At 34.9% G+C, this 15,909-nt stretch overlaps 1 protein-coding gene across 2 annotated transcripts in view; it reads left to right on the top strand.

Annotated features, from left to right (window-relative positions):
- Positions 1-2,445: 2,445 nt before the first annotated feature.
- The window catches only part of LOC110709164 (DExH-box ATP-dependent RNA helicase DExH7, chloroplastic), a 54,777-nt gene continuing 41,313 nt past the window's right edge, over positions 2,446-15,909 (top strand). For both annotated transcript variants that reach the window (XM_021887380.1, XM_021887379.1), the window contains exons 1-12: positions 2,446-2,782; positions 4,098-4,197; positions 4,339-4,529; positions 6,905-6,958; positions 7,600-7,744; positions 7,828-8,174; positions 8,656-8,874; positions 13,794-13,905; positions 13,983-14,159; positions 14,925-15,004; positions 15,350-15,472; positions 15,634-15,720. In XM_021887380.1, coding sequence (XP_021743072.1) covers positions 2,483-2,782; positions 4,098-4,197; positions 4,339-4,529; positions 6,905-6,958; positions 7,600-7,744; positions 7,828-8,174; positions 8,656-8,874; positions 13,794-13,905; positions 13,983-14,159; positions 14,925-15,004; positions 15,350-15,472; positions 15,634-15,720 — 1,935 coding nt within the window. In that variant the 5' untranslated portion in view covers positions 2,446-2,482. The remainder of the gene's footprint in view (positions 2,783-4,097; positions 4,198-4,338; positions 4,530-6,904; positions 6,959-7,599; positions 7,745-7,827; positions 8,175-8,655; positions 8,875-13,793; positions 13,906-13,982; positions 14,160-14,924; positions 15,005-15,349; positions 15,473-15,633; positions 15,721-15,909) is intronic.

Here is a 15,909-nt window from a genome sequence, read left to right as displayed (position 1 = left end):
GTGCCAACTATATGCTTATGTGATTAAATGTAATGAATGACGTATGATATTATGAAACCATAATATTTTGATACTTTCTATATTGTGTGTACTAGTATTAGTATTTTCGAAAATTTAACCAATTGGTATCATATGAGTTTTAGAATAATTAGAATTTTGGAATATGGATGATTGATTATATGTATTTGATGGTCTCCAATGCCTTTCGGACAATGAATAATAATTAATATGTCATGTAGAATGACTCTGGTCTATTAATAATGAAATTGGAATATTGTTACTTAGGATTAAATTGATTTGTGTAATATTTGTGTGCAATGCGATCGGACAATTTAATCTATTAAAAAGTACATTGAAATTAAGAAGGGAAATGAAACCCGAAAGGGTGAAGAACAAATTGCCCACTAGTAGTTATGGTTGCTACTAGTCGGTTTGAATAATTAACGTATATTGCTGTTTAGTCTTCCTTCTAATCACTGGGTATTAGTGAGAGGTGTGCACACTAGGGACATTCTTTTTTTATTTTCATGGCCATTTTAGGTTATGCGCGACCCTATGTAAAGTAGGTGGTGACTAGGACTAGTCCCGACTTACTGACGTTCTCTTTTTATTTCTTATCAATAAATAATAAAGTGTTGTGTGACAATTTAATAATAGTTTTATATCATAATGTCTATGTATCTGTATCATGTACAAAATGTTTTTGAACTAAAATTATTTATTTTACGAGATGGAGTTGGAATTAATCAGTTAATCTGATTTTGGGAGTTTGTCTCTCTTTTCTTGTTTATGATTTATTTTACAGGTTGGTAAGAGGGTACTTGATTACGTGTGAGGAGACGATAGAAAAATAACGTAGCCATGATAATTTAGTTACTTTTGAGCTTAATTCTTTTTCCGCAATTACTTTATTTTAAAATAATTTATAGTTTGGATGTAATGACTATTTATTTTTCCGCCACTTAGAATCTTAGACTACTTAGCTTATTAAATTGTATTTTCATTTTTGCTTTGCATTTATTTTACTAAGGAAAATAAGTGTAGCAGTAACACTTCCGAGGTTCGATAAGTTTTAAAAGTTAAAAGGTTACTCTTATTGTTTTAAAATACGTGAATTTTAGTGGTGTTACAAATTGTCCCCGAACAGAGGCGATATATGCTTTTTTTATGAAGAAAATGATATTTTGATGATGATAAAATTGATGATAAAGACAATGATGATGATGAAAGATGGTGATATGATAAAAGAGTAATGGTCACCTACCCAATCAATCTTGTCGCCGGTGATCAAACCAAATGCAGCAAGCTTGCGAATTCTATTGGGGAAATTAATTTCACCACCACAAAGCATCGCCTCCAACTCAATACTACAAAAGTTATTTGTGGACCAAATAATGGAGGAGAGAGAGTTATATGATGAGAAAATGAGCTAGGAAGAAGATGAGCTATGGGAGAGCATGAAAATCTGAAAAGCAAAGTGAAAGGATGGGAGGAGAAGGCGAAAAAGGCAAACTACGTGGCAAAAAATGGTGGGAGAACCATCCACTTGCTTAACTGTTAAGGTGGACCTAAAGGGTAAGATCATCATTTCACTATTCATTTGAACAATAGCTTATTAACACTGTTTTTGCATAAAGGTTTTAGATTGTATGAACATGAAGGTAATCTTTCCTTCAACCTTGTACAATTGTATTCCTGACTTTATCTTTTAATTAATGGAAAGTTTTTGCATCTTTTGACACATGTTCATCTACTCATTTCTTTAGCTATCCAACTTTTCTAAAACTTTTTCAATGATAACATCTTTATTGTTTTATTGTGTTACGTTAGCGAGGTTATCATTTTGAAACCAATAACAATAATGACAACCCCTTAATATTCTAGAACAAGATAGAATATTTGACTAGTAAGTAAAGAACAATATTTTCCTCAACAAGTTTTTTGACGACCATAGTGTGAGAACATTAAACTAAATCCATTTTTGATAATTTAAGTGGTTATGGAGGGGAGAAGTATTTGACATTAAATGAGCATTAGCAACAACAAAAGGACATAGAAATATTGAAAAAAGCACTTTTATATTAGATGAGTGCTCCGACAAGAAAAAAAAAGTTAAATGTAAAAAATAGTTAACTTTTATCCCAATTTGTCGCAACCTGTTAACTTTTATATGAAGTTTTATACCAATGTGTTATGTTATACAAATGTGGTTAATTGGTCAAGTAAGTTATGGGGCTTCGAATCCTACCAAGTGAGGGTACTTGGAAGTATAGATTCTTTTACCTTTCCCTCTATTTTCAAGTGTGTTACCCGTAAATATTGGACCAAAAAAAACATGAGGATTGATATATTGTGAGGGTCCCCTTTACCATTTAAAAAATAAATAAAATTGGCCAACTAAGTTGTGTGAATAGCTTACAAAGTAGTATATATAAAGGGAAATGAGCATTTGAGCAACACAATTGCTTCTGCGAAGGGGAAAATGGCTCCAAAGAAGAAACAACAACAGCAGAAACAAAAGCAGCAGCAGCAAAAGAATAATTCTTCTTCATCAGCAGGAGGCCCAAAGCTGCAGTTATCGGCAGAGAATGAGCAGAGGCTGCGCCGCTTGTTGCTCAACAATAGCAGCGACGCTGCCACTGTCCGCCCGACGTTCGAAGAATCACAGTCGTCTTCTCTCTCCAAAGCACAGAAAACCAAGAAGCTCAAATCAATTTACGAAAATCTCTCTGGCAAAGGATTCTCTGATGATCAGATTGAACGTGCTCTCTCTTCGCTTAAGGTACTCGTAGTTTACTTACCTGTTTTTTTTTTTTATTTTTTTATTTTTTTATTTTTATTTTTTTATTTTTTTTTATCACTATTATTGTAGTTGATCAATTTGATTTAGCATGTCAATTTTTGTTTAGAAGTTGAATTATTGTAATCGTTTGGTTTTTAATTAATTTTGTATCTCTGATGAATTGGATTTTGATGTTAATTCTATTTGATTGTTTGATCTTAACAGGCTGAGATGGAGTGCATACTACATTGTTATTGATTGTTTATTTATCATAGTGAAGAAGGAAACAACTTACAATGCTTTATTTAAGAATTACTTTGAATTAAAGAATTTGTCAAGCATGCTCTAATTGAAGTCTATTACTTATTATTATTATTTTTTGGATTCATGTTTTAATGATTAATATTTGTATGATATTGTTTGAATAAATTCGTTGTGAGGTGGAGAAACTGAGCTAAATAGGGAGGATAATGAACCAGCTTCACTTAGGAGTTAGGCTCCATTTGGTTTGACGGAAACCCTTTTTTAGTAAAACGATTTTCCCATTCTCTGTTTTTTCCCATCTGGTTTTGTTTGTAAGAATGGAAACAATTTTTCTGAAGGTGGAAAACACTTTTTCCAAGTGTGGAAAACATTCATCTTCTTCCTACTCCTATCATCCTTTTCCTCTCCTTCCATCCATCTCTTCCCATTTCTAATTTCCTATTCCTCTTCTTGTAAGGAAAAGGAAAACTATAGTTGTAATTATGGTTTTGTTGGAAAAATTGTTTTCTATGGAAAGTCATTTTTCTGAAAAGTATTTCCCTTCAAAACAAACGGAGCCTCAGTGAACTTCATTTGGCTAAAAGCCATTTTTCAGTAGTTAATCATAATTATAATTTTTTTTATAGCTTGGAGAAACATAAAATTACTGCAATAATTTTTTTACCCCTCTGTAAGGCAAGACCAAATCTATCACCTTGCTGTCAATAAATTTGAAGTCTTTAGACCTCAATGTTACCAATGAAATTATGTTACCTTGCTTTCTCTGATAATATTACCCCTTGCTACGTGCACGTTATAAGTGGGAATATGTTAGGCGTTGACCCATGAATATGACCTTATCCATTTCAAATGATTGGTGTGAAGTGTGAACTACGTGTGGACAATATGAAGAATGTATAGGAGGCGTTATAATATGTTTGATGTAGTTGTTTAAAGCATGCACATGCTAGTACTAACTTTGCTTATACTTCCCTTTCAAATGTTGTATTAATAAGTGTTCCTTTTAAAGTTGCTAATTAAGTTTGTTTTGCTTTGATTTTGACCTTTGTAGGATGGTGCAACTTTTGAAGTTGCGTTGGACTGGTTATGCTTAAATTTATCCCGGACTGAACTACCTGTTAAGTTCCGTGACGGATTATCTATGCATTCAGGTGGCTATCATAAACAACATTCACATCATGATGTTTACAGAATACCATTCTAAATACCGTATAACATGTTTATAGTGTGGAAACCCTGAGTTGGTGTTCAAATTTGAAATATATATAATGTCTTTGTCTACCTTGTTTTAGGAGGCTCGATTGGTGTGGTGTCTACTGCACAAGAGAATTGGAATCCCCCAGCTGATACAACAACAAGGTCTGACGATGAAGTGCATAAATTTTCTGTCATAACTAGAGGTCGTTGCGATGATAACTCCTTAGCTTTACATGAGCCATCTCAAGCTGATTGGATTCGTCAATACATGGAAAAAGAGGAAGAGGTAGACTGTTGCCATCTTTTTTGTATATTTGTCATTTTAAGATCTAGGACTAATAAAGAAAAGTAGTGAAAAGATCACGTTTCCCCTAATTTAACTCTTTATTGAATATGATAAGCTCCACTTGGCTTGAAACATAGTAGGTTTTCTTAAATGGCATCAAAAACAGGAAATTTTTATATGTTTTTGTTTAAAAAATTATTATTGTGCTTGTGTATTCTTTGGAGCTTATACAATTGTTTACATTCTCTCTCTCTGAACCAATTGTACCTGTAATTTTTTTCACATAATCACAACCGTAATGATCTCCTAATTTCCCTTGATTGAGGAAGTCAAGTGTATGCAACCTAGTTTTCCAATGCCTTACTTTTTCTTCTCCACAAATTGAAGTTTCTTTACTAAAAGAGCAATTTTAGTTTGATTTTTCTGTATTTTGTAATTTCCCTTCCCATATTTGCTCTCTTAAAACATGTATTTGCAAGGCTAAGGTTCTGAAGTGGGTAAAAGCTTTTGTCTTGGTAAAAGCTTTTGTCTTGGTTACTAGTTTGGGGAATCTCAATACATAAGGTCGATCATACTAGGCTATTCCCTTAGGAATGCACTTTATGTTTTGCTAGTGAGCACACGTTATCATTTGTTTTGCATTGTCATGTGACAATATTTTTATGAGAGGTTGTTTTTATATGGTGTGTCTGGCTGGAGCGAAATGGCTGTATTTTAATGGTGTTGCCATCTCACATGATCTATTGTATGATAAAGAAACTGTGTTTGTTTCATAATGTGCTAAGGTACCAAGGGCTTTCCAAATAACACATTCCCAAGGTCTCTTTGTGGGGACTCTTTGTCCTCTTGTACTTTGTGATTCTATTTCCCAAGTTAGTCTATTTGTAGTTAAAGTACAATATTTTTTCATATCAAAATATTTGTTTGTTTTGATAGAGTTATTTAGTTTGGTTGGTATACATTTAATGAACCCTTCTACATTTTGAGGTCATTTACAAAATATATCGGTTAGAAAGGTGAAAGGTTTCCATTGAAGACAAATGGTAAGAATATCCATGGTTGAGAATTTTCTTCAGCTACTTTGTCAAAACGAGTGGTGTATTTAGCTTTCTTTCATGCTAATAGAGTATTTAGTGTTGTGTCTGGATTGGACCTGTCAGTTGGGTTTGTCAGGTTGAGTTAGGGTCAAGTCATCTCGGGTCATAGGTTATTTTGGGTCGGGTTATGTGTTGAAACATACAAGACCCTAACTCAAAGTTTGGCTCGAGTTAACCCAATGGGTTTATAAGTACTTATATTATTTAATTTTTTCGCCTAATATTATACATTTTAGACATTTCAAACTCTGTTTGCACCTTATTATTTCAACTGTTAAGCAACAAAGGCTGTCAATTTCCAACTTTTAAGCAACTTTTGTTGGATTAACGCCGGTTGTGCAACTCTTCATTTTGGAGTCATTTCTGGCAACCGAGGAAGTCCAGTGAGAGATGAGTAAGAATGAAAGAAATGGGAGGCGATTAACTTCAATAGTATAAATAGGATTTGCATTTTCCCGTTTAAGTTACTGCTTACTTGATATTTATTAAAAAAAATTCCTTTAACCTCAACGGATAACCTAGCCCCAAAACCTTTTGATTTGCTTTTGTGCGGGTGTGTTCTGGTTAAAATGGGTTTCAGGTTGATAAAATGTGTTCAAAACCCAAAAAATGGGTCGGTTTTTTGGGTTGGGTCAATCTTTGACATATTTAGTTCCGTCCCTTTATTTTCTTTAATTTTGGTTAACTTTTGGTCGATTGCTTGCTTCATCTTTCTTGTGAATGGTACTTGTTCTTGCCTAAGGTAAACATTCTGTTATTTTTGTTACATTTTTGTAAATTTTTTTTTTAAATATTTGTTTTTTTTTTATTTTTTATTTTTTTTTATTTTTTTTATGTGGACGTTTATGAGCATTATATTGATTGGTGTACAAAGTTGGAGGGAATTATTGTTGACAAGATGAGAAATGGTGATAAAGATGACGGATTAGGGAGTGCTTAAAGAGTGGATTTCGAGGAAGACGGGAGGATGTTGGTGGTGTTGGGAGCACAAACTGTTTTGTCCTGCCATTTCTTAATAAAATATCAGGAAAGCACTTCCTTTTTCACTCCCTTTTGTAGTTGGGCTATTGGTAGATGCCTAAATATTTGGAGGAATCAAGCTTTGGTAGGCACCCCTCGTTATTTGTCGATGAATTTAAGGTAATTATGTGAATATCATGTGCTAATCTATGTAGAGGATGGACCAGTAAAACGTAAATGGCCTCACGTTGCAGATAGAAATGACATATAGTTATCCATATGTTTTTCTTGCATCTGAATGTTTAATTGCCTTTGCAGATAGAAACCGAAAATTGGGAAGATATGCTGTCAGATGAAGATTCTTGCAAAAAGGTATTAACATTGTCTTGCCATCATCTAAAGTTCTATACCTTAGTAGTTAAGGCTGATAAGGAGAGCTTCATTATCTTTTATACTGCCTTTGTTCTTCTAGTATCGTAACATAGGGGAAGTGCACAAGATTTTAGGTAGTGGGAAAAAAGGAAGAGAGGTAAAGGCAAATTACAAACTTGTCAATGTGATTGCAAGCATTAATAAAAGTAACAAGTAAGGATGACCAGGGTATTTGCAGTGCAAAGATAGATACTCGTTTTCCTAAAGTGGGTATGTTGCAATTTTGTGAAACTTCCTATAGAGGTAAATGTTGCAATATTATAAGAACAGAGGAAATTTCTAGGATTGTTGTTATGTCATTGTTGTCTTTTTTTTATTGGTATTTTAAATACAGAAATTAAACATCCCATGCAATGGAAGAGAATTATAGCTCTTTTTGTTTAGATATCTAGTTGTGAATTATGATGCATTTGAATATGGTTTAAATTTATTTCTGACTAGCACTAGCAGTAGTTCTAATGCTTTGAAAGATGATGACAACAATACCGTAGTTACTAACTTACTAATGCTTTGAATAATGATGACAACAATTTCGTACTTACTAATGCTTTCAAAAATGATGACAACAATGTCTATTACAGGAACCTAGGTCATATGATACAATTATTGAGGAGTACCAATCTGCACGTTTGGAAGCTTTTGTTGCTAAGGAGAAAAAGGACAAAAAAAGCCAAGAAGCAGCTAGCAATAAAATCCGCCTGCTGAAGCAGGAGATTTTTGATTTAGGTTGATCTTGAGTATACGAAATTCCTTTCAGGGTTTTTAGACAAGTATGATTCAATCTAAGAAGACTTGTATTTTTGAACCAGGGGAATTGAATATGTTCATGTCTGATATTGCTAAAATGGAGGCACCTTGTTCTGTATACAACAAGGAGGGCAATTCTAATATAGAAGCAATGGCTGATTCATTATTTGATAAAGTGGGGATGGAGAATTGCTCCAGGGATGAGGCAACAGTACAAAACATTCCTTTCAATGAGGTGGAACCTCTACAAGAGGAATCTGAAGATATTGAGCTTTGCAACATTTTCATGGAAGGTGACTCAAGTAATGCGGCCTTAACTGCTGAAGTCGTGATGAAACAAAACAAAGCAAGAACAAGAGGTTTACCAACTAGTAAAGACTTGGAAAAATTGGAGGGCATCTGGAAAAAGGTACTTTGTGATTTGACAACAGATATTGTTCTTTTGGCTTCAGCTCATCATGCTCATGGTTATTTCCTGGTTTGTTAGTTTTGATGTAATGCTTTTTTTCTTCTTCAAGCATGACTTTGCTGGACTGCAATTCCTTTTGTATCTTCCTTTTTTCTGGTATTAAATGTTCTTTTGGCTAACTTTAATAATGTAACAGAGGTTATCACAGTAGTAATTTAATCTACTTCCTGACTTAAGAAAGTGAGAAGGAAAATCAAGTAATGATTTTTCTGCTAAGTACATTGTACAGCAAGATATTGGAGAGAGAAAGAGTAGGAAACATTTACTTGTAGTCTTGATCTTTGATTCACTTATAAATTTCAATGCATAATAAAATATTTATCTTCGTTATATTTCAGTGCGTCCTCTAAATTTTGTGTTTTTCATCACAGCTGTATCGCCTGTATGATTGTTATATGACTATAAAATTTACATATTACAGGGTGATCCACCTAGGATTCCTAAAGCTGTTCTTCATCAATTGTGCCAAAGGTCAGGTTGGGACCCTCCAAAATTTGACAAATTGGGTAAAAAAGGAAGTGGTTTTAATTACAGTGTTAGTGTTTTGCGTAAATCTACTGGGAGGGGTAAGAGCCGTAAAGCTGGTGGTTTGATCACACTGCAGCTCCCTGGACAGGATGAAACTTTTGAATCTGCTGAGGTACTGACTTTAGTCCTTTTTTCAAGTCTGTGGCTGCATAATATATTTGATGTTCACAATGAGGAACAAGTTCCTAATTATTGTATGATATGTGTTTTATAGACCATCATCTTTATTCTGTTTTCTTCAATGCATTTTTGAGTGTGGACCTTCTTGCTAGGATCATAAACTTGCTACCTTCCTTGGCATTGACAATTTGATAAAATAGGATGTTTTGGACTTTGCGTTTTTCTTATCCTTAAGGAAAGAAAAGTAGTTTTGGGTGTTTTCTTCCATATTGGTGTTTCTCCAGATTAATTTATGTTGGCCATAGGAAATAAAGGGGAGGAAGACTCTTAAAAGTGGCTTGATGACTCTTTTGGGCCAATTGACCACATTGGTATAAAAGTTAGCACATTAGCGACACATTGATATAAAAATTATTACCGGCCACAAATTGGTATAAAAATTAACAAGTTGCGAAATTTGGTAAAAAAGTTAACAAGTTGCGATAAATTGGTATAAAAGTTGACAATTAAACCATTTTTTTCTTAACGTATCACTTTAATTTTATTTTTGTTTTAACTTTTTCAATTGTTGTTGTTGTTAATACTTATTTAATGCGAATTACTTCATCCGTCCATGCCCATAAACCTAAGATTATTGAAATATAATAACAAAAAAAATTGTACGGGTAACATTTTAAAATCTCAAAATTGAAAGAAAAGAGAAATTCCTTGGATTTTATGTCTCAAAACAAGTTGAAATTGACTTGTAATTCTAATTTTTTAAGAAAATGGGAGCAAATTCATTTGTACACTATTATATATTGCCAAAAAATGAAAGCTCGATGTAATTCCGAACTTATAATTCGTATGCATGATCTTGAATTTTCTTCTATTATTCTCTGATTTCTTTTTTTTTTTTTTTTCTAATAGAGTCCAAGAAATATTCAATAAATATATAAAGAAGAGAAAAGTAAAGAAAAACATTGCAGTAAAGTTACAAAATTAAGAATAATGATGTGTACTATATGCGCTTATTCCGGATAGAAAAAAAGGGTTAAATGTCGCCACTCACTAACTTTTATACCAATATATCAATATGTCACCACTTGTTAACTTTTATACTAATTTGTTGCCACTTGCTAACTTTTATACCAATATGTCGCCGACGATAACTTATATACCAATATGTCACAAGGGTGCTAACTTTTTATACCAATATGATTAATTAATTGCTCGACTCTTTTGTGGATTATGTGGCTCGCAAGAAATCATAAGATTCCAATATAGGACTTTTTTTGTTTGCTTCTTGGGGCTTTGTGTGGTGTAGGTTCAATGCTTTTGCCTTTAAATGTTATGTGGCATTCCTTTTTTTTTTTTTTAGCATGGTTTAGTACCGACCCCGGTGCAGTGATAAGTATGCAAGGGTTGCTAGGTCGTCGCGTGGAGGCAACGCGCCACATTGCCCAAGTGTGGTGTCAAATGATCAAGGGCTTGCAGTTGGGGGACAGGAAGGAGCATGGTACGAGTCCGCGTGGTATGAGGGAGCGTGGGAGAAAGGACTCTAGTTTGCGAATTGGTTCTCGGAATGTGGGGTCTCTTACGGGGAAATCAGCAGAAGTGGTAGAAGTGATGAAGAGAAGACTTGTAAACATCATATGCCTCCAAGAGACAAGGTGGGCAGGAGAAGGATCCACAAGACCACGAATGGAGGAGCTAGGAACGGAGTTGGACATCATGTTCACTTTGGTATGTTGCTTTGGTACTCAGAGGGGGACAAGTGATGAAGTGGTGAGTTTGGATGGAAAGGAATTGACCATGAGTGAATGTTTTAAGTATCTTGGGTCGATCATCCAAAAAAATGGTGACATTGATCAAGACGTGGCCCATAAGATTAAGTCGGGGTGGCTTAAATGGAGAGCGGCAACGGGACTTTTATGTGACTGAAGCATTCCCTTACAGTTGAAGGGAAAATTCTACAAGACTGCCATAAGATCAGTGTTGCTTTATGGTACAGAATGTTGGGCTTCTAAGAAGGAGCACATTAAAAAGGTGGAGGTTACAAAAATGCGCATAAGGTAGATGTGCGGGAACACTCCAAGAGATAGAATCAGAAATGATGTTATTCGCAAGAAAGTAGGTGTGGCAGGCATTGCAGATAAAGTAAGGGAGAATCGCCTGCGTTGGTTTGTGCATGTAAGACGGAGACTCGAGGGTGCACTGGTTCGAAGAGTGGAAGAGTGAGACCATGGAGGGGTTAAACGAGGGAGAGGGAGATTGAAAATGACTTGGTTGGAAGGAGCTAGGAAGGATATGAAGTGTATGGATTTGCATGAGGATGAAGCATTGGATCGTAAGGGATGGAGGAGGAAGATTTTTGTGGATGACTACACGGAATAATCAGATTTGGTTCATGTAGCCGACTCCACTTATGGGATGAAAAAGGCTTTGATTGATTGCTTGATTGATGGTTTAGTACCGAGTGGTTTACGGGAATATTGTTCCTTATTGTTCCTCAGTTCTTATTAAAGTTATTTAGTAACCAAAGGAAGCTACATAATGTCATAATCTACTGCCGATCTTATGCTAACGACTGTAGAATTATTAATGTCATAAGGACAGCTGAAATTGTCGTGTAACTAATTATTGTTAGATTATCACCCTCGATAAAAAAAAGGAAAAATTGAAATGAATAATCCCTGTGACACTTTTGCTCAAAACAATCCCATCTTTTACACCCATATTCTCAAATTTTTTTCCTTTAATCTCTCGCGTCCCACCTCAGCACCCTCTTCCATGGCAACACACCCCTCCTTAACCACAACTTGATGACCACCACATCACCACCCCAAGATCCCAAACCCAGCTGACCCACCCTACCGAACCTCCACGGCTCCATCCCGACACCCCTGAAGCAAACTGACCCCCACCCTTGAACCGAACTTAACCTCACTCCGAAACCCCTAACCCCACCAATTCCCCACCTCGAACCCCACCTACCCCTGAACCGGAAACCCACCCCCACCACTAAACCAAAACCCTACCCCCACCACTAAACCAAAACCCCACCCCAAAACCCTCACTCACGCAAAAACCACCTCCTCTGAAAAATCCACACCACCTCTTAACTCAATCATTCCGTCACTCCCTTTTCGTCACTCCCTTGCCTAACCCCACCCGACCTCGAAACCCACCTCCACCATAGAATTTGCGAGAAAGAGAAGGGTGACTACTGTTCGGCACAGAGTGGGGTTTTTTTTTTTTAATTTTAAAAAAGACCAATTAAACTGTGACAAGTGGCAAGTCACCTTCTTCAACCGGTTACCAACTTAATAAACCGGTCAAGGGACTGTTTTGAGCAGATAAAGGGTAAAGGTGGGATTGCTTTGAGCAGAAGTGCCAAAGGTGGGATTAGTCTTTTCAATTTTTCCTAAAAAAAATTGGAATATTACGAGAATGGGCTAACAGAAGACTATGACGAATTGTGATGATCTTTTCAGAAAAAGCTATAAGCTCCATTGGCTATATGGTTCCCCATATGATCTTTAATAACTATTCTTGCAGCATTATGAATAAAAAATTCGTCAAAATTAAGTTTACAATAACAAGTAGGAGGGAGAGACTTGCTGACAAAATTTGAAAGGTTGCATAAATTGTACTTTACATCGGTTAGTTTAGGGTAACTTTTAACCAGTTTGGGATAACTTTAAACCTAGCTTAGGGTAACTATAATATGTTATAATCTTTTACTCTGTATAATAACTTGGAAGGTTTTTTCTTAGGGATAAATTTTATAATAGGTAATATGGTTATTTTTATGCATTAGGAATAATTTTTATAGTGCAATTTTTTTGTAAAGAGGGTAACATTATCTGTAAAACATAAGTAACTTTTATTTTGATACTATGGTTACTGTTGAGTATTTTAGGGTAATTGTACCTTTGGTGTACAATATTTATTGTACACCCAATTTTTTAATAGTTTGTGTACGGAAAATAGGAGTCAAAGTAGATCTAGTATCCATAGAATCGAGAAGGGACACAGATTGCCATTCCTTACATGCAGAAAAACTTCTGATGCGTCTATTAATTAAGTTGATGTTACTATTTTAAATATGATATTAATTCTAGTTTTCCATGTACTCCATAAAAAGAGTACTATTTTAGAAATATTGCAAACTAAATTAATTTTCAAAGTGCAAAAAAACTCAGTTAAAGAGTGATGGAGGTTACTGAAACCTACCTGATCGGTAGCATAAGTAGAGTTCCAGAGATCAGAGTAGAAGCGCAACTGAGAAACAAGTGCTATTGTGTTTCAACATGGGAATTACAAAAAGGACAGATGTTGGAAATGTCAAGCTGACGATAAGATACAACTCACCCTTTATTTTTTCTTAACGACATTACTTTGCGTTACTACTGCTTGGTCTGTTTAAATATGAATCAGTCTTCAATGGATCTATAAGGATAGTGAGATGATCAAACTAACCTATATAAGTAACAAGCAACCAAACAATAAGGCCAGGGGGGTTCACATATATCATGCCGGGGGGGGGGGGGATTCACATTTATCATAACTGTTTTGTGAAGAGTGAGGATATTTTCATCTACAAGTAATTTGCTATAGATTTGGATGACAATAATCTTATTAAAAATACAGAGTATCTATTTTTATTGTTAGTACCTGTAAAGCAATATTTCATCATAAGTTAATATATTTGACAAGATATTTTACGTGGCACACCTTGAGCTTTTTGAAAAAGTCTCCTATATGTACTTGTATATGTTCACACTTGCATTCTTGACATTAAGTTTATATTGTGTTTTATGCCTAATCTTTGTGGTAAAGTAGTAAACAAGATTCGGATTCAATCATCAGAGAACTCAACTAGTGTATGAGTTGAGCAGTGTCTCTTTTATTGTTTTATTGTTCCAGGAAGCGCAGAATAGAGTAGCTGCTTTTTCCCTTTGCCGCTTGTTTCCTGATATACCTGTTCGGTTTCTGATTACAGAGCCATATGCTTCGCTGGTTGTAAAATGGCAGGAAGGTAAGTGTTGTGAACTTTGGAATGTACTGATGGTAGTTCTATGTATCATTATATTTCTCAAATGCTTGTGCTATCAGGGGATTTGTCAGACGTGATTGAAGACTCTATGGAAGATCGAAGGGCTGCTTTTGTGGAATCATTGTTAAATGCGGATTCTTCAGTAGGGATTAGTTCAGCCGATGTTGGTGATAATTCCAGTCAGAACAAGGTTTCTGATATGTTTGATGAACAATCTGCTGCTGCAAGTCTTCAGAGTATGAGAACTTTATGTGTAATTGGTAGCCACTCTGATTAATTTGCATTATAGTTGATGCTCATTACGAGATAGAAAAATAGCTTCAGATGATGTATTTAAAAATTTAAGCAGCAGAACCAAAAGCCATCCTCGAAACTCTACAAACGCAAGCCATGAGAAAGAAAATGTATAGTGTAGTTCTGTAGAAGCTGTAGGGAGTCTACTAGAAGCAGCATCTTGTATGTCTCACGGTAAAAGTCAATTTTACAAATCATCTTGACTTTATCAAATACAAGAAGTTATGTTTAAAAGGTGCTTTGAGAAAACATAAACAACTAAATCCACAATCAACTCATATTGGGTAAAGGTTCTTGGACTGAATTCCACCTATATGCTTGTGTGGTTGATAGCAGTCTTAAGGTAACATTGTGAAACTGAAACATAACATTATAATGTGATTTTCAACTGGGGCAGGTCTGACTTCTGTTTATGTCAAATTCATATTTGAACTAGCTGGGATGTCAGGCTGTTGGGCAGTAAACTAAAAATTTGAATTCCATCATAACTATATCCAAAAATACTTTTTGAGATTTATATGTGTACATCTCTAAGGACTGTAAACAGTCTAACCCCAAATAATGGATTGAATATGTATTCCCCTTCCCCAGAAAATTCTTTTATATTTCATTTATTTGTGAAGGTCAATATTACCTCATTTTGTATCTTAAAGCAGTCTGCAAAGATTTCTATTTATAGTTATTGGGTTGTTTAATGCATTTTGCAGGCAATAACCCTTTGAAAGAAAAGGAAAGTTTCTTCTTAAGAGAAGAACTAGAAAACAAACAGAAGTCACCAAGATACAAGGTTTGTGTCGTATAATTGACTACTATATATATATATATATATGTATGTATGTAAATATATACGTGTATGTGTATATATATATATATGTGTGTGTATATATATATATATATATATATATATATATATATATATATATATATATATATATATATATAATAGTAAAAATGTCAACTTTTGACTAATTTAATTATGTGCTATATGAGCTTGTAATTATCTGATAGGTTATTACATTTCCGTCAATGCTTGTAAAAGACTGTAGACTTCAGCAATTTTTTGCCGCTAACATGCATGGATTGCGTCCTCAGATGATTTAGCATGATAAGGCTCTTTGTTCTTTGCTTGCAGAGCATGTTGGAAGCCAGAACAGCACTTCCTATAGCTAAAACAAAAGATGAGATATTGCGATCGTTGAAGCAAAATAATGTCGTCGTTGTTTGTGGGGAAACAGGATCTGGGAAGACTACTCAGGTAACTGAAGCTGATACATCTGGCATATTGTTTTTGAAATTCAGTGAATCGTGAATCCTCATATCCTTCTCTCATAAGCTGACGCATCTTGATGTATGAATCTGCTGGTTGTTTTTTGTCTTATCAGCATGATAATTATAACCTATCTGGTATAATTGTAGGTTCCACAATATATACTGGATGACATGATTGTGGCTGGTCGTGGTGGGCATTGCAACATTGTATGTACACAGCCACGAAGAATAGCAGTAAGTGCCTGTCTCCTGTAATGAGTGTCTTGTATGGTGGTGCTGAGGAGAATCTAAGCCATATTTTCTTGCATTTTTGGTTGGCACCCTTTTCATGCGTAGTTCTTTACCATGACAGGGAACAATTGGGTGTGTTTTTAGAGCACCCCAAGTGCCTCCTTTAATAAAATCAGTGTTCCTTAAGAAAAA

The sequence above is a fragment of the Chenopodium quinoa genome, unplaced genomic scaffold (assembly GCF_001683475.1).
Source record: "Chenopodium quinoa cultivar QQ74 unplaced genomic scaffold, ASM168347v1, whole genome shotgun sequence".
Lineage (NCBI taxonomy): Eukaryota > Viridiplantae > Streptophyta > Magnoliopsida > Caryophyllales > Amaranthaceae > Chenopodium > Chenopodium quinoa.
The sequence above is the reverse complement of the archived record's forward strand: the minus strand, read 5'-3'. Positions and strand labels throughout refer to the sequence as shown.